A 19797-nucleotide genomic window follows, 5' to 3' on the forward strand; every position below is an offset into this window, starting at 1 on the left:
ACGTACAAAATAAAGGCCTCATTCCATATTGGGTTAAGTGTTGATTTGACAGTCCTGGTTTTCTGTTTGGTCAAGTTCTTTGGATCAGGTATAAGCTTCAGCTTCACGTAAGGATCTGACAAACCATTAGGATCCATGGGGATAAGATTTCGAGCCTCTCCAACTAAAAAGAAATAAAAAGGTAAAATATGTAACTCATCACAACAATGATAGCTATATAATAATAATAATTATTATTATTATAGTATTAATAGCTATACAAATAGGCAGATGCATAATGCAGCATTAGTTGTCCCTTCAGATGACCTCTGCCACGTCAAAGGTGTTTCCTGTGATCAGAGCTATAGAAAATACCGTATTTGAAAGAACAGAAAACTAACACCAATGTCTTTAACTATTTTACAGAATTGGAAAAAAAACTTGAGTAGGCACTGGAAATGCAGTTTCACAAAGCTTATCTTTCAGGTCATCGATACAACTGAGGCCTTGTATTGATGACCTGAAAGAATAAACTTTGTGAAACTGCATTTCCAGTGCCTCCTCAAGTTTTCTTCCAATTTTGGATTGCTTTTCTTGGTTTCGGGAGAATAGAGCACGGACACTGATTTCAGCTATTAGTGTCCAGATGTTGACCTGATTCACACTACTCCTTCCCGCTACAGAAAAGGTATGCGGCAGTGCCGTACACACTATATCTTTTATGTGGACTGTGTGATTAACTATTTTACAATTCTATTGAAAGGAATACAAATAAAATAGTGTGCAACTTTTTTAGGCTTTTTTTTGTCCTTCACTTTAGATATCGGTCAAGTCTAGTTTATACACATTAGAGGATTAGAGGTATTTGAAAATAGTTAAAGATGTTAACAATGCATTTTATAACGGATACATGCCTTCAAATGCACACAAGTTTACCTCTTGTCTTAAAATGATTGTTTTCATGGCGGTAAAAGAGCTGGAAATAGACTTAGTGAGCAAAAATTATATGCTTTCTACAAATTCCCTCCTACTAACATTATAGAGCCACCTAGTACCTACAGAGTTCTTTAAAGGGGTACTCCCCTGGAAAACATTTTTTAAATCAACTGGTGACAGAAAGTTAAACAGATTTGTAAATTACTTCTATTAAAAAATCTTAATCCTTCCATTATCGATCAGCTTCTATGTGCTCCACAGGAAGCTCTTTTCTTTTTGAATTTCCTTTCTGTCTGACCACAGTGCTCTATGCTGACACCTCTGTCCATTTTAGGAACTGTCCGGAGCAGGAAAAGTTTGCTATGGGGATTTTTTCCTACTCTGGACAGTTCCTAAATATACCACTCCCCTCCTATAGGCTTGCATTGAGGGGTGGAGCGTGACGTCACAATTCTCCGGCCCCGTGATCGTCAGTAATCAGACGTCTGATTTTAACGGGGTGCGGCGTGCAAGATCACGGGGGTCCCCTGCGGCGGGACACCCGCGATCAGGCATCTTATCCCCTGTCCTTTGTATAGGGGATAAGATGTTTAAATGCCGGAGTACCCCTTTAACCCCTTAAGGACGCCGGGCGTATCCATACGCCCCCGTTTTAAAGTCCTTAAGGACTGAGGGCATATGGATAAGCCCGTGGGAATTCCGGTCCCCGCCGCTCGCCGGGCGGGGACCGGACCGGGGTGACTGCTGATATCTATCAGCAGGCACCCCGTGCAAACCCCTGCAGACCAATGATTTGTGGCTTTTCCGGGTCAATCGGGTCTCTGGTGACCCGAAAAAAAAGGGTGAATGGGGCTATCCAAGACAGCCCCATTCACCCTTACCCAACAGGAGTGAGGTGGCACAGGTGTCGCCTCACGATCACGTGATTGATCGGTCGGAACGACCGGTCAATCACGACCCTGCTGGGAGGCGATCGGGACAGCGAAGATGGCGGAGATTGGCGTCGGCGGGGGTCTCCTACCTTGCCCTGGTCCGGCGGGGTCCCCTCAGGATCGGTGGTGGTGACAGGAGCAGCAGGATCGGTGGCAGCAACGGTGGTGGTACCAGCGGAAGGATCCAGCAGGAGGTGAGGCCTGATCACTTCCTGCTGTTGCTTAGCAACAAATCGCAGCATGCACAGGCAAAGGGCATGCTGGGAGTTGTAGTTTTGCAACAGCTGGAGTTCCAAATACAACTCCCAGCATTCCCTTTGGTAGTCTGTGCATGCTGGGGGTTGTAGTTTCGCAACAGCTGGAGGCACTTTTTTCTTCAGTGTGCTAGAGGCACACTGCTACAACTCCCAGCATGCAGAGACTACCAAAGGGCATGCTGGGAGTTGTAGCAGTGTTCCTCCAGCTATTGCAAAACTACAACTCCCAGCATGCCCTTCGGCTGTCAATGCATGCTGATTGTTGCAGTTTTGCAACAGCTGGACACACATTGGTTGTGAAACTGAGTTTGTTAGCTAACTCAGTGTTTTGTCACCAGTGTGCCCCCAGATGTTGCAAAAATATAACTCCAAGCATGCATTGAAGACTGTACATGCTGGGAGTTCCAGTTTTGCAACAGCTGGAGGCACACTGGTTGCGAAACACTGAGTTAAGTAACAAACTCTGTGTTTTGCAACCAATGTGCCTCCATCTGTTGCATAACTACAACTCCCAGCATGTATGGTCTGTCAGTGCATGCTGGGAGTTGTAGTTTTGCAACAGCTGGAGGTTTGCATTCACACGAGCGGGTTTACAGCGAGTTCTGCTGCAAGTTTGAGATGCGGCAAATTTTCCGCCGCAGCTCAAACTCCCAGCGAGAAACTCATTGTAAACCTGCGCCCGTGTGAATGTATCCTAAAAACACTACACAAACACATAATAAAGGGTAAAACACTACATATACACATACCCCTAGTCCCCCCCTTCCCCACTCCAATAAAAAAAAAAACGTATTGTACGGCAGTGTTTCCAAAATGGAGCCTCAAGCTGTTGAAAAACAACAACTCATAGTATTGCCGACAGCCACTGACTGTCAAGGCATGCTGGGAGTTTTGCAACAGCTGGAGAAACCCTGTTTGGAAAGCACTGCCATAGGGTACTTTTGTGGCGGATTCAAATACCCTATTTAGTCCTCAAATGCGCATGGCGCTCTCTCACTTCGGAGCCCTGTCGTATTTCAAGGAAAGAGTTTAGGGCCACATATGGGGTATCTCCGTACTCGGGAGAAATTGCGTTACAAATTTTGGGGGGCTTTTTCTCCTTTTACCCCTTATGAAAAGGAAAAGTTGGGGTCTACACCAGCATGTTAGTGTAAAACATTTTTTTTTTCACTAACACGCTGCTGTTGCCCCATACTTTTAATTTTCACAAGCGGTAAAAAGAAAAAAAGACCCCCAAAATTTGTAACACAATTTTCTCCTGAGCACAGAACTACCCCATATGTGGGCGTTAAGTGCTCTGCGAGCGCACAATATTGCTCAGAAGTCAGAGCATGCTATGTACATTTGAAATGTAAATTGGTGATTTGCACAGGGGTGGGTGATTTTACAGTAGTTCTGACATAAACACAAAACAATAAATACCAGATGTGAACCCATTTTGGAAACTACACCCCTCACAGAATGTAACAAGGGGTATAGTGAGCCCTAACACCCCGCAGGTGTTTGACAAATTTCCGTTAAAGTTAGATGTGAAAATGGGAAAAAAAAAAATTCACTAAAATGATGGTGTTACCCTACATTTTTCATTTTCACAAGGGAGAATAGGAAAAAAGCCCCCCAAAATGTGTAGCCCCATTTCTTCTGAGTTAGAACATACCCCATATTTGGATGTAAAGTGCTCTGCAGGCAAACTACAATGCTCAGAAGAGAAGGAGCGCCATTGGGCTTCTGGAGAGAGAATGTGTCCAGAATTGAAGGCCACGTGTGTTTACAAAGCCCCCATAGTGCCAGAACAGTGGACCCCCGCACATGTTACCCCATTTTGGAAACTACACCCCTCACGTATTGTAATAAGGGATGCAGTGAACATTTACACCACAGATTTTTGGAACAGTGGTCCGTGAAAATGAAAAATAAAATTTTTCATTTGCTCAGTCCACTGTTCCAAAGATCTGTCAAACGCCATTGGGGTGTAAATGTTCACTGCACCCATTATTAAATTCTGTGAGGGGTGTAGTTTCCAAAATAGGGTCACATGTCCACTGTTCTGACACCACGGGGGGCTTTGTAAACGCACATGGCCCCTGACTTCCATTCCAAACAAATTCTCTCGCCATAAGATCAATGGCACTCCTTCTTTTGTGAGCATTGTAGTTCGCCCGCAGAACACTTTACATCCATGTATGGGGTATTTCCATACACATAAGAAATGGGGTTACAAATTTTGGGGGGCATTTTGTCCTATAACCCCTTGTAAAAATGTAAAAGTTGGGGGAAAACTAGCATTTTAGTGAATAGAAAAAATTCATTTACACATCCAACTTTAACGAAAAGTCGTCAAACACCTGTGGGGTGTTAAGTCTCACTGGACCCCTTGTTACGTGCCTTGAGGGGTGTAGTTTCCAAAATGGTATGCCATGTGGGGTTTCTGCTATTCTGGCACCATAGGGGCTTCCTATATGTGACATGCCCCCCAAAAACCATTTCAGCAAAATTCACTCTCCAAAATCCCATTGTTGCTCCTTCCCTTCTGAGCCCTCTACTGCGCCCACCGAACACTTGACATACACATATTATCTCGAGAGAAATTGGGTTACAAATTTTGGGGTGCTTTTTCACCTTTTACCCCTTGTAAAATTTGGAAAACTGGGTCTACAAGAACATGCGAGTGTAAAAAATGAAGATTTAGATTTTTCGCCTTTACCTTGCTGCTATTCCTGTGAAACACCTAAAGGGTTAACATACTTTTTGAATGTCATTTTGAATACTTGGAGGGGTGTAGTTTTTATAATGGGGTCATTTGTGGGGTATTTCTAATATGAAGACCCCTCAAATCCACTTTGAATCTGAACTGGTCCCTGAAAAATTCCGATTTTGAACATTTTGTGAAAAATTGGAAAATTGCTGCTGAACTTTGAAGTCTTCTGATGTCTTCCAAAAGTAAAAACATGTCAACATTCTGATGCCAACATAAAGTAGACATATTGTATTTGTGAATCAATATAATAATTTATTTGGAATATTCATTTTCTTTACAAGCAGAGAGTTTCAAACTTAGAAAAATGCAACATTTTCAAAATTTTCTGGAAATTTGGGGATTTTTCACCAGGAAAGTAACAATGAAAATTTAACACTGTGTTAAAGTAGAATATGTCACGAAAAACAATCTTGGAATAAAAACAACCAGTAAAAGTATCCCAGAGTAATAAAAAAAAAGGGCTCAGTCCTTAAGGTGAAAGGGCTCAGTCCTTAAGGGGTTATATATATATATATATATATATATATATATATATATATATATATATATAAAAAGCAAAATCATCGGTAGTTGCAGTATCTTGTAATACCTTTTTTATTGGACTAACAAGATTTTGTAGAGACAAGCTTTCGGGATTCCTCCCTTTATCAAGTCATAAGCATTTCTGAGCTCACAAGGAGAAAACACAGGTTCTATCTCACAAAATATGCAGGGGTTAAAACAACATTACTGGAGAATGGACATTAAGTTGGGCCATAAATTGTATAGCAATAGGACGATAGATACAGATAAGGATGAGGAGGGGGGGGGGGGGCTGGAGAGCAGAGGTGAGAATAGTGGTTACGCTGGACAGACAATTTTACTATAGAGCCATAGACTGAAGATAAGACTAGACAGGGGAGGGGGAGCAGGGGTGTGATGGTGTTAGAGCAGGGAGAGGGTAGAGAGTTTAGCAAAGGTTATAGGAAATTTTGATAATGGGATAAGAAGCTTAAATCCACATTAAGTCCTCTGTTCTTGGAGTCATAAAGAACTATCATTTTGGCTTCAAATGTCTTTCTTTCCTGGGTGTTCTTGAAGTTTCCTTTCAGGATCTTGATTTTGAGGTCCTGTAGGGAGTGACCTGTTTGAGTGAAGTGGTGTCCAACTGGGGTGCAATAGTCCTTTTCTCTATGGTTGTTGATGGCCGATCTGTGGAGGTTCATCCTTTTATTGAGTGGCTGACTGGTCTCACCAATGTAACATCCCAGGTCACACTTGGTGCATTGTATCATGTAGACCACATTCTCTGTGGTGCAGGAGTATTGTCCCTTGATGTTGTATGTCTTGTTGTTGTGGGAGGCCTCAGAATTTGTGCAGATGTGTTGACAGAGTTTACAGCGCGGTTTGGCGCAGGGTTTGGTCCCATTGTCTGTATCTGATGTGTCTGTGGGTAGTTTCCTATTGACCAGCTTTTGTTTTAAGTTGGGTGGTTGTCTGAAGGCCAAGATGGCCGTATTGAGGAAATACGCAAAATCATCAAGGACCTGCAGCCAATACTAGCAGAAGATGAGGTGTTAAAGCAAATCTTTCCTGAACCACCCATCTTGGCCTTCAGACAACCACCCAACTTAAAACAAAAGCTGGTCAATAGGAAACTACCCACAGACACATCAGATACAGACAATGGGACCAAACCCTGCGCCAAACCGCGCTGTAAACTCTGTCAACACATCTGCACAAATTCTGAGGCCTCCCACAACAACAAGACATACAACATCAAGGGACAATACTCCTGCACCACAGAGAATGTGGTCTACATGATACAATGCACCAAGTGTGACCTGGGATGTTACATTGGTGAGACCAGTCAGCCACTCAATAAAAGGATGAACCTCCACAGATCGGCCATCAACAACCATAGAGAAAAGGACTATTGCACCCCAGTTGGACACCACTTCACTCAAACAGGTCACTCCCTGCAGGACCTCAAAATCAAGATCCTGAAAGGAAACTTCAAGAACACCCAGGAAAGAAAGACATTTGAAGCCAAAATGATAGTTCTTTATGACTCCAAGAACAGAGGACTTAATGTGGATTTAAGCTTCTTATCCCATTATCAAAATTTCCTATAACCTTTGCTAAACTCTCTACCCTCTCCCTGCTCTAACACCATCACACCCCTGCTCCCCCTCCCCTGTCTAGTCTTATCTTCAGTCTATGGCTCTATAGTAAAATTGTCTGTCCAGTGTAACCACTATTCTCACCTCTGCTCTCCAGCCCCCCCCCCCCTCCTCATCCTTATCTGTATCTATCATCCTATTGCTATACAATTTATGGCCCAACTTAATGTCCATTCTCCACTAATGTTGTTTTAACCCCTGCATATTTTGTGAGATAGAACCTGTGTTTTCTCCTTGTGAGCTCAGAAATGCTTATGACTTGATAAAGGGAGGAATCCCGAAAGCTTGTCTCTACAAAATCTTGTTAGTCCAATAAAAAAGGTATTACAAGATACTGCAACTACCGATGATTTTGCTTTTTGCATCACTGGACTAATACGGCTACTCCTAACTAATATATATATATATATATATATATATATATATATATATATATATATATATGTATATATATATATATCTATATATATATATATATATATATATATATATATAAAAATATATGTTACACTTTATTAGACTTTTAGGAGGAATCATAAGATTCCTCATACAGATCAATAGAGTTTAATTAAACTCTGTGATCCATTGATAGAGCCTAGTAGACTTGTGCACTAGAAAAATTTTCGTTTAGTTTTTTCATTTTTGAAAAATTTTTCGGTTTGGAATATTTTCGGTTTAGATTTTTCGGATACATTTGGTATTCGGGTGTTCTGCTTGATTTTTTTCGGATACATTCGGTATTCGGGTACATTCGGTAAATCTTTTTATTCTTTTTTGGACTTTATTGATCCTAAAAAATTATGGTGATACCTTTTTTATAAAAATTTCGTAGGGTACCATAAAAAAATAATAATAAAAAAGATACAGTAGTGATGGAAAAAATTGTATCTAACGAAATGTATCTTTTTTATTATGAAATGTTTATTAATTTTTAAACAGGGATCAATTTATGTGAGCGGGTAAAGCACTGAAAATGTAGCCGACAATAATAAAAATGTATTGTGTGCGTGTTTTTCCCTTTTTTTTTTACATTTTTTAGGTAGTACTTCTACTCCCAGCATGGAACACACTCTTCCGGGAGTAGTAGTTACCTGTACTAATTGACAGATCACCGGGGTCCCTTGCGATCCTCTTGTATAATGCGGAGGCAGCTCTAAATGATTGTGTAGAACATTGAAAACTATGATCAAAATCCTAAAGTGCAATAGTTTTATGAATTAAGTGCAAGGTAAGTCCTCCTCTGACCCCATTGTTCATCCTCACATGGACATCCACAGTGGACGGAAACCAATCTGTCCTTGACATTACTCAGTTAAGTACATGTGTGAAGAACTGTTTTAAGCAATTTACAGCAGATGCCCTGAAGGAAGAGATGTCAGTAAAAGTTTGATGCCAGAGTGAGGAACAGACTGCAGTAACATGACAATATGATTCTTGTGGTAGAGCTGAAACCATGGAGACCACAAACACACGACTAAGGCAATCTGAATGTATGTAACGAAGTGCCGTTATGTAGAGCATCAAGCACATAATAAATGCTTAAAATTTAAAAGTGTTTGCATTAATATGATAGTGGATAAACCCATGTCTTTATGTATGTAGTTGCCAGTAGATTTAGGGAAGAAAAAGATTTAAAGAGAAACTAACTTTTCAATTTTTTTATGGATAGTCACACAGGCTCCTAAAGCGGTTGTTACCTTTTACACAGTATTATTTTTATAGCTAACATTCTAAATTGATAAATTTTAGAATATATTTAGATGACACTTTAAATTTGGGTGGTGTGGGGGAGGATAATTTAAACCGTCTAAAAGAAAACCTTTTTAGGTTTTACAGCCACCTTGTTCCCTCCCCTCTTGACTGAATACCAGTCTTCTAAAGCAAAAGTGGCAATAAAAAGTCTCTAAACAGCATCTAAGACAAACCGTGCTACAAATTTACCCCACAAAACCAGGGTAAAACCAACGATAACTGCCCCCCAATGTCTCTAGGAATGAGCTGTTAGTGAATAGGCAAGCAGTAAAACAGGATTGCCTGGTGAATTGCTGACACACCATTTAGACAGAGTGGAGTTCCCCACCATATTTAGGTCACAAGGTTTATATGTGGCAACTTACAAACAGCCTCCCTTGATATCAGCTGACGCCTTCCAGTCCAAGAATCCAGATTGTTGGGATAAGGAGATGGAGGATGTTGTGGACATTCCAATAGGGCTGAATCCCATGGAGCATGGTCTACTGTTTGGGCCCTTGCCTTCAGACAAACACTACCTGTACCCACCAAGTGGCCGGCTCTCAGATTGATGAAAAAGAGAGGAAGGGCAAAACAGGCCAACTCTGTCCTGCACAATAGTGGTAGGAGGTAATTGTGGACATGAGTACTGTACCCATGACACCCAAATATCAGTTTTCAGGTAAGCTCCACCATCAACTTTTGTTGTGCTCTCCCACATAGGGGTGGGATGAGCAGCATGGATGGCCTCTCTGGGGTCAAGAAGATCTACCTAAGCACTTGTAACAAAAACTATCGGCTGTATACTTTGTGCCCTATTTGCACCCCCTGACTGTCAGTGAATCTGCCAGATGGGTGTATCCTTTATTACAATACTGTGTGATGATGCTGCAGTAAAGGTGCTGGGATTTACACAAGGAGCATGTGGAAACTAGCTGTGTGATCACAGGCAGCAAGATGATTTCAGATGTATGTGATCTCATACGATCCTGCAAGTGTAGGGGATGATTGGGGTAACACTACCTGCACAATCCTTTTTCTCTTCAGATACCGCATGCTGTTTAACCTCTTAAGGACATAGGGCATATCCATACACCCCCGTTTCCAAGTCCTTAAGGACCAAGGGCGTATGGATACGTCCTGAGCATTTCCGGCCCTCGCCACTAGCCGGAGGGGAGCCGGGGCCGAATGCCTGCTGAAATCGTTCAGCAGGCATCCCGGCATATCGCCCAGGGGGGTCATTATGTCCCCCCATGTCGGAGATTGCCGCAGATCGCTGGACAATTCAGTCCAGCGATCTGCAGCGGATTCCGGGTCAATCGGGTCTCCAGTGACCCGATGACCCGGAATTACTGGCTGATCGGGGCCGTCAGAGACAGCCCCGAACAGCCAGAGCCAGCAGGGGTGAGGTGGCACTGGTGCCACCTCACGATCGCCCTGATTCGTCGGCCGGGAATTCCCGGCCGACCAATCAGGGCGCCTGCTGCGGGTGTCACTCCCGCAACCCGCTCCTCCCCTCTTCCGTAGGACGTGAGCGGGTGCGGGACGTGCACCCCGGGAGCTGGGGACGCCGGGGATCGGGGCCCCAGGAGTGGCGGCGGTGGGACTGACCTGTTCCCTGAGCAGCAGCAGGAGGTGAGTGACAGCCTCCTGCTGTTGCTTAGCAACAGCTCCTAGCATGCAAAAAGGGCATGCTGGGAGCTGTAGTTATGCAACAGCAGGAGGCAGACCACCACAACTCCCAGCATGCCCTTATGGGCATGCTGGGACTTGTAGTTTTGTAACAGCTGGAGGCACATTCTTTCTATGGAAAAGTGTACCTTCAGCTGTTGTATAACTACAACTCCCAGCTTGCACAATCAGCTAAAGTGCATGCTGGGAGTTGTAGTGGTGCATTTGGTGGTTGCATAACTACAACTCCCAGCATGCCCGTTGGCTGTCGGTGACTGCTGAGAGTTGTAGTTTTGCAACAGCTGAAGGCACACTGACTTAAGTAGCAAACCAGTGTGTGTCCAGCTGTTGCTACAACTACAACTACAATCCCCAGCATCCCCAGCCAATGTAGTATGCCTCCGGCTGTTGCATAACTACAAGACCCAGCATGCCCTTCCGCTGTCCGTACATGCTGGGGGTTGTAGCTTTTGCAACAGCTGAAGGCACACTGGTTGCAAAACATTGAGTTTGTTACCAAACTCGGTGTCTCACAACCTGTGTGTCTCCAGCTGTTGCAAAACTACAACTCCCAGCATGCACTGATAGACCGTACATGCTGGGAGTTGTAGTTTTGCAACAGCTGGATGTTTCTCCCCCCCCCCCCCCCCCAATGTGAACGTACAGGGTACACTCACATGGGCGGAGGATTACAGTAAGTATCCGTCAGCAAGTTTGAGCTGCGGCAAATTTTCTGCCGCTGCTCAAACTGCCAGCGAGAAACTACTGTGAACCCCCGCCCGTGTGACTGTACCCTAAAAACACTACACTACACTACCACACAATAAAAGAAAAAGTAAAAAACACTACATATACACATACCCCTACACAGCCCCCCTCCCTTTCCCAATAAAAATGAAAAACGTCTGGTACGTCACTGTTTCCAAAACGGAGCGTCCATCGGTTGCAAAACTACAACTCCCAGCATGCACTGATAGACCGTACATGCTGGGAGTTGCAGTTTTGCAACAGCTGGATGTTTCTCCCCCCCCCCCCCCCCCCCCCCAATGTGAATGTACAGGGTACACTCACATGGGTGGAGGATTACAGTAAGTATCCGTCTGCAAGTTTGAGCTGCGGCAAATTTTCTGCCGCTGCTCAAACTGCCAGCGAGAAACTACTGTGAATCCCCGCCCGTGTGACTGTACCCTAAAAACACTACACTACACTACCACACAATAAAAGAAAAAGTAAAAAACACTACATATACACATACCCCTACACAGCCCCCCTCCCCTTCCCAATAAAAATGAAAAACGTCTGGTACGTCACTGTTTCCAAAACGGAGCGTCCATCGGTTGCAAAACTACAACTCCCAGCATGCACTGATAGACCGTACATGCTGGGAGTTGTAGTTTTGCAACAGCTGGATGTTTCTCCCCCCCCCCAATGTGAACGTACAGGGTACACTCACATGGGCGGAGGATTACAGTAAGTATCCGTCTGCAAGTTTGAGCTGCGGCAAATTTTCCGACGCTGCTCAAACTGCCAGCGAGAAACTACTGTGAACCCCCACCCGTGTGACTGTACCCTAAAAACACTACACTACACTACCACACAATAAAAGAAAAAGTAAAAAAACACTACATATACACATACCCCTACACAGCCCCCCTCCCCTTCCCAATAAAAATGAAAAACATCTGGTACGTCACTGTTTCCAAAACGGAGCGTCCATCGGTTGCAAAACTACAACTCCCAGCATGCACTGATAGACCGTACATGCTGGGAGTTGTAGTTTTGCAACAGCTGGATGTTCCCCCCCCCTCCCCCAATGTGAACGTACAGGGTACACTCACATGGGCGGAGGATTATAGTAAGTATCCGGCTGCAAGTTTGAGCTGCGGCAAATTTTCTGCTGCAGCTCAAGCTGCCAGCGAGAAACTACTGTGAACCCCCGCCCGTGCGACTGTACCCTAAAAACACTACACTAACACAAAATAAAATAAAAAGTAAAAAACACTACATATACACATACCCCTACACAGCCCCCCTCCACAATAAAAATGACAAACGTCTGGTACGCCACTGTTTCCAGAACGGAGCCTCCAGCTGTTACAAAACAACTACTCCCAGTATTGCTAGATAGCCGTTGACTGTCCAGGCATGCTGGGAGTTTTACAACAGCTGGAGGCCCCCTGTTTGGGAATCACTGGCGTAGAATACCCCTATGTCCACCCCTATGCAAGTCCCTAATTTAGGCCTCAAATGCGCATGGCACTCTCACTTTGGAACCCTGTCGTATTTCAAGGCAACAGTTTAGGGCCACATATGGGGTATCACCATACTCGGGAGAAATTGGGCTTCAAATTTTGGGGGGTATTTTCTGCTATTATCCTTTTTAAAAATGTAAAATTTTTGGGAAAACAAGCATTTTAGGTAAAAAAATACAAAAGTCATGAAACACCTGTGGGGTATAAAGATTCACTTAACCCCTTGTTACGTTCCCCGAGGGGTTTAGTTTCCAAAATGTTATGCCATGTGTTTTTTTTTTTGCTGTCCTGGCACCATAGGGGCTTCCTAAATGCGGCATGCCCCCAGAGCAAAATTTTCTTTCAAAAAGCCAAATGTGACTCCTTCTCTTCTGAGACCTGTAGTGCGCCAGCAGAGCACTTTTCACCCCCCATATGGGGTGTTTTCTGAATCGGGAGAAATTGGGCTTCAAATTTTGGGGGGTATTTTCTGCTATTACCCTTTTTAAAAATGATACATTTTTGGGAAACCAAGCATTTTATGTAAAAAATAATTATTTTTTTTACATATGCAAAAGTCGTGAAACACCTGTAGGGTATTAAGGTTCACTTTACCCCTTGTTACGTTCCCTGAGGGGTCTAGTTTCCAAAATGGTATGCCATGTTTTTTTTTTTTTTGCTGTCCTGGCACCATAGGGGCTTCCTAATGGTGACATGCCCCCCCAAAAACCATTTGTCGCTCCTTCCCTTCTGAGCCCTCTACTGCGCCCACTGAACAATTAACATAGACATATGAGGTATGTGCTTACTCGAGAGAAATTGGGTTTCAAATACAAGTAAAAATTTTCTCCTTTTTACCCCTTGCAAAAATTCAAAAATTGGGTCTACAAGAACATGCGAATGTAAAAAAGGAAGATTTTGAATTTTCTCCTTCACTTTGCTGCTATTCCTGTGAAACACCTAAAGGATTAATACACTTACTGAATGTCATTTTGAATACTTTGGGGGGTTTAGTTTTTATAATGGGGTCTTTTATGGGGTATTTCTAATATGAAGACCCTTCAAATCCACTTCAAACCTGAACTGGTCCATGAAAAATAGCGAGTTTGAAAATTTTGTGAAAAATTTCAAATTGCTGCTGAACTTTGAAGCCCTCTGGTGTCTTCCAAAAGTAAAAACTCATAAATTTTATGATGCAAACATAAAGTACACATATTGTATATGTGAACCCAAAAAAAAATTATTTTTCCTTACAAGCAGAGAGCTTCAAAGTTAGAAAAATGCAAAATTTTCATTTTTTTCATCAAATTTTGGGATTTTTCACAAGGAAAGGATGCAAGTTACCATAAAATGTTACTACTAAGTTAAAGTAGAATATGTCACGAAAAAACAATCTCGGAATCAGAATGATAACTAAAAGCATTCCAGAGTTATTAATGTTTAAAGTGACAGTGGTCAGAATTGCAAAAAATGCTCTGGTCCTTAAGGTGAAAAAGGGCTCGGTCCTTAAGGGGTTAAACTCCCCAAGAAGTGCAGCACCAGAACCCCAGAAATCTTGCAGTTCTGTGCTAAAAAAAGGTGATTGTAGTGTAGAGGCTGCATGTCCTTTCAGTGTTCAGAGCGCGAGCAGGATCAATGCACTGGAATATAAACAATGTGGGCTCCAGACTGAAAGGACCTGCAGCCTTTGCATTACAAATCGATTTAGGTCCTGTCAGTGTGGAGCCCACGTTGTGTACATTCCAGTGCACTGATCCTGCTCTACACACTGACAGGACGTGCAGCCTCTACACTACAAACCTTTTTTAGCACAGAACTGCAAGATTTCTGGGGTTCTGCTGCTGCACTTGGTCGCCTGGGGGAGTAAACAACCTGGTGTACTGATCCTGCTCCTGCTCTACATTCTGCCAGGACCTGCAGCTTCTATACTATAAACCTTTTTCAGCACAGGGATGTGAGCTTATTCATAGGAATTGACCTATCAGTGTCCATGAGGTACAGGAGCAGCAGGGTCCCAGCTTTACTGCTCAGCACTCCCTCAAGGATGTAGGTAGTATAATTATGTAATCACGCTACCTGCACCAATATCATGGTGCCAGGCCTGGCTAGCTTTTTCATAATAGTCTACCTATGGATGAAGGGTTAATTTATGCAATATATACACAATTGATCACTAGAACCCTTGTTTTTCCAACAATTCATTTATGATTAAAACATAACTTTTAATGTATGTATGCCTTTAAAAACCTCATTGGTCTCATTGGTGTGTAAAATAACAATATGATATGTGACGTGCCACCACGTGCAACAAAATATACATATCAGGGTGGTGTGGCTGTAGTCCACACCTACCACACTATACACATATAGGAACATGCAGGGGATATTAAATCTAAGAAATTACTCTCCTCCCTCCCCCCCAAAGTTCCACAACACACAGGGGCTTTATCCAGGGCAAATGGGTAAATGGCCAAGCTGAGGCCAGAATCTCATCTAGTGATGAAAGGACAGTGAGAAAGCAAGCAATGGAGACTGTAGGTAAATACCTTGTCATTGTTTTGTACAGTGGGGGTAAGCTGACTGGCACAGTGTACAATTACTTAATATTTGGCATTGGGGGGTACAGTATATAATTGTTTTATCACTGTCTGTGTACACATTTATGTAAAGTAATTATGCACAACCAACCAAATTAATTTTATACTAGTACAGTATATAATTGTTTTATGGAGGAAGAATATATAATTCATTTATGGGGTCACGGGGTATAATTTATCTATGGAGTTTGGATTTCAGGAGGCACAGTTTACTTTGAGTTTCAGAGGTCTTGTGTATATTGTAAACCATTTCTTGGGTGGCAAAGTTTTAGGGGTTACAGTATATGGTAGTATTATATATAAAGGGTACAGTGTGTGACAGGGTTATATTCAGAGGGTACAATGGTTGATGGGTCGATGGGGTTATATTCAGAAGGTACAATGTATGTCAGGGTTATATTCAGGGGCATCGCACGTGGCAACATTATATTCAATGGGTACGGTGTATGGCTGCATTATATTCAAAAGGTACAGTATGTGGCAGTATTATAATCAGAGCATACAGTGTGTGGCATTGTTATATTTAGAGGGTACAGTGTGTGGTAGTAGTATATTCATAGGGTACAGTGTATGGTAGTATATTCAGAGGGTACAGTGCGTGGCATTTAGCATATTATTATAGTCAGAATAATTTTCCAAAATACACTATTACCCCAAGGGAGACTACTTTTAGGAAATTTTAATCCTTGCCCACTATATGGTCACTGTATGGCAGTATTATTGACTATATAAGTGCTTGCGTACACCTGTCTTTGAATAAAAAAGTATGCATGTGTGGTGTGCTATGAAAAGCAGTGGAATGATATTGAATATGTGAAGAAGGCTGGGTGTGATTATGGGTGTGGACGGGATCATATTTATGTGTTGTCCCAGTACCGGAGTGAGTCCTGTCAGGTAAACATTACATTAGGTGCTTGCAACAGGCCCTGTTGCTCAGGTGATGCTTTAATATTTATTGTGGTCTTTGCCTGTTAATGTATATTGTTTTAAACTATACCTTTGTAAAGGATATGTAAAGAAATGTAAAGGATATCTGTTAGGAGGTATGATGCAGAGTACCCATGTGCCCCTCTAGCTAGGCCATATATAGTGTGTGGGGGGGAGGAGGAGTTATTCAGCTTTTAGCCTAGTGCTAGGCTAGTGTGGATTGCAGAGTTCAGTGTGAGCTGCAGTGTGGAGAAGAGACAGCAGGAGTGTGAGGTGATTAAAGGGAAGCGTAAAGAAAATCTTCAAGCAAGCGTCCACATCATTCTGCAAGTGTTCCCCACCCAGGAGAAGTCGGAAATTCCTAACTGTGAGCACAAGAGCCGGTGAGTCGACGGGCCACACAGTGCTAGTTCATACCCTGGCGGTGTGGCGTTAATTGTCCACTATCAGAACCCTAGTCAGCGTGGGAGGCCTCAAAATTAAGTCTAAAGTCCTAAGTCTGCAACAAGTAAAGCCTAGTGGGTGTAAAATACTGCAAGTCACAGCAAGTCTACAGGGCTCACAGGGGTTACTCTGCATCTCCTCTACTCTTTTTTTTTTATTTTTTACTTTGAATCCTTTTTTCACTTTGAATCCTTAATCAGGAGTTGGCCTTGCTACAACTACCTTTAAGATCCACTAATTGACTAAAATGGTTATCCAAGGACCTAAAAAAAAAAATTTGTGAAATGTACTTGCATAATCTTTCTGGCTTGTTTCCGGCACCAGTCACTGCTCTCTGATGTATCATTCTCCTCTGTCCACTGCTCCATTTTATCTCTGTTCTGTGCTTTTGCACACCCTATTAAAACTACATGCTGGTATGACTTCAGAAGGGAACATTTTTATGAAATTTGAGAGACAGGGGGGTGTTTTGACTGGACAATATAAGAAAAGGGGCATGACTTGCTGACAGGATACCTGAAAGAGGTGTGGCTTACAACACAAGGATGCTGAGAGCATCTCCTCCACTCTAATCTGCGCTGTGAGGATTGTAACAACTACTGCTTCCTCAGTAAAGACAGTTATCTGTAACCTGGCATCGGTGTGACTGTTGTCCCGCGCCTGGCCCAGGGGAAGCTATCCTATCCTTGGACCGTGTAGGTTAACGGTGCCCTGGTGTAGCAAAGTAATACATTCAAACAACCTGAGTCACAACACCCATACACCCAGTACCCCAGTCAGAAGCACTAGGTCACCCTCACACAAAATAATGGCATCATATTTAGGGGCGTTGCTGGGAGCTGTTGAGTACACACCATAATGCAACAGGCTGCGCATGCCTATGCTCTGAGTACTGATATGTCTTTTTTTTTTGCAAATAACACTTTTCTATTAAAAATATATCTATCTATCTCTCTGTACCATATTGTGCAATGATCATTTCCATATCATACAATATTATTCTGTAATTAGAAGACAAGTGTCTATTGCTTCTCACACCTTATTACAGATACTCAGTAGACATTCATAAGATGGTAGTACTGCTTGACTCAGGGGACAGATTGAATGCTGTTCAATGTGCACAAACAACAGGAAAGAAATCCAAGTATAGCGCATAAAGGTTATTTTTAACTCTAGCTTGTTGCTTAGGGAAATCTTGACTATTATGTGTAAAGATTGTCTGCAATGAGAATTCTCCATGAGATGGTGCTAGAGACATGCGTAAAAGGGAAGGTAACGGATGCTTTTGTGATGAAATGATAGGGAATGTTGTTACAGATGTAGTAATTATTTTGATATGTAAATGTTCTTCATTCCTAAATATAAAACAGGAAATGCTTTATGTCTTATGTTCGTAATATTTTAAGATTTTCCTAATTTTGGCAAATTTAAGATGTTATCATGTTTATTATTTATATACAGTTAAGATTAAGTTCTAATAAAACATAAAGGGTGGATTTTAAACAATAAAAATACTATTAGTCCTATTGGGTGGTTGTTAATGAAAAAAAACATTGAACAAAAAACACAGCAAACAACGCATGTACTGAAACATGATATTTTGGAAAAATGTGTTAAAAATGTAATAAAATAAATTCCTCCACCCTCCTCAGTTCTCTGCTGGATCTTTGTTGCCTTTTGCCCTAGAGAAAGCGTTCCTTTGTATTGCCTTGCCGTGTACCAGATCTCCTGCTCTTGTGACCTTGACCTTGCTTCTCTGTCGCCTGCCTACTGAACTTCTGCTACGTCCCGACTACACTACTGTGCTGCCTGCCCTGACATACAGCTATCCTGACTACGAGTTGTCTCATCCCTTCTGTGCTTCGCATCTCCTCAGTCGCCTGTGTGGTCGAGCCGTTGCCGGGGGTTACAACCTGGGTGTCGCCTGCAGCAGCAAGCCCATCCTGCTTTGGAGCGGGCTCTGGTGAAGACCAGCGGCACATTAGACTCCGTTCCCTGGCACGGTCCGAGTCATCTGCCACACAGGTCCAGCGGACCTACATATACCGGAGTTCCTGTCTTCAGAAACGTGAGTGTTACAGTAAGATCCGGCCATGGATCCCGCTGAGGAACCCCTGCCTGAAGTTGCAGATCTTTCCTCCGTTGTGATGCGTCACTCACAGCAGTTGTCCCGACAGGCGCAGCAATTTTCTCAACTTGCAGCCATGATGCAACAGCTTTTGGGCTTGCAACAGCAACAGGTTTCCACAATCTGGCCCACTCCCTCCTCCAGCTCCTGCAGTCTCTTCTGGCTCCCAGCTGCACCTGCCTTTGCCTTCCAAGTATGATGGGGATTCCAAGTCATGCAGAGGCTTTGTTACACAGTGCTCCATGCATTTGGAGCTCATGTCTGAACTGTTTCCAACTGAACGTAGTAAGGTGGCCTTTGTCATAAGTCTACTTTCTGGAAAAGCCCTGGCTTGGGCTACACCCCTTTGGGACAGTGGTGATCCAGTATCCTCCAATTTGTCTGCATTCTTGGCCGAATTTCGCAGTGTCTTTGAGGAACCCGCACGAGCCTCTTCAGCTGAGACGGCATTGCTGAATCTATGTCAAGGAGATTCTACCGTTGGTGATTACGTGGTTCAGTTCCGCATTCTAGCCTCTGAACTTGCCTGGAATGAAGAGGCCTTGTGTGCCACATTTAAAAAAGGACTGTCCAGCAGGATTAAAGATGTCCTTGCAGCACGAGATCCTTCATCTTCTTTGTCTGAACTTATCTACTTGGCCACACGCATTGATGTGTGTTTTGCCGAAAGACAGGAGGAATTGCGCTTTGAGAGGGAATCTGCCCACCTGACATCTTTGTCCCAACGTTCTCCTCTTCTGTCTCTTGCGCCTCTTGCCAAAGAGGTTATACAAGGAGATCGTTCTCGTCTTACGCAGCAGGAGAGGTCAATACGACGCAACCAGAATTTGTGTTTGTACTGTACTGTGTGATTTGCATAAGGGCGGCTGAGGCTATGTTCAAACGGAGGAATGTCCGCACGGAAACTTTCTATGCGGACATTCCATCGACAGTGGAGGGCTGGCAGAACATGTCGGTGCTATGAGTGCTCGGAAGTGCGCTGTCTCATAGATGGCAATGCATTTGTGTGTGGACTCCACAGAAAGAATAGTCATGTCTATGCTT

General features: G+C 43.1%; 1 protein-coding gene across 1 annotated transcript in view; it reads right to left on the reverse strand.

Annotated features, from left to right (window-relative positions):
• PRKCG (protein kinase C gamma) overlaps positions 1–19797 on the reverse strand; it is a 716084-nt gene that overhangs the window by 221758 nt on the left and 474529 nt on the right. The window contains exon 6 of the mRNA XM_056544377.1: positions 7–163. Within this exon, the coding sequence (XP_056400352.1) occupies positions 7–163 (157 nt within the window). The remainder of the gene's footprint in view (positions 1–6; positions 164–19797) is intronic.

The sequence above is a fragment of the Hyla sarda genome, chromosome 10 (assembly GCF_029499605.1).
Source record: "Hyla sarda isolate aHylSar1 chromosome 10, aHylSar1.hap1, whole genome shotgun sequence".
Lineage (NCBI taxonomy): Eukaryota > Metazoa > Chordata > Amphibia > Anura > Hylidae > Hyla > Hyla sarda.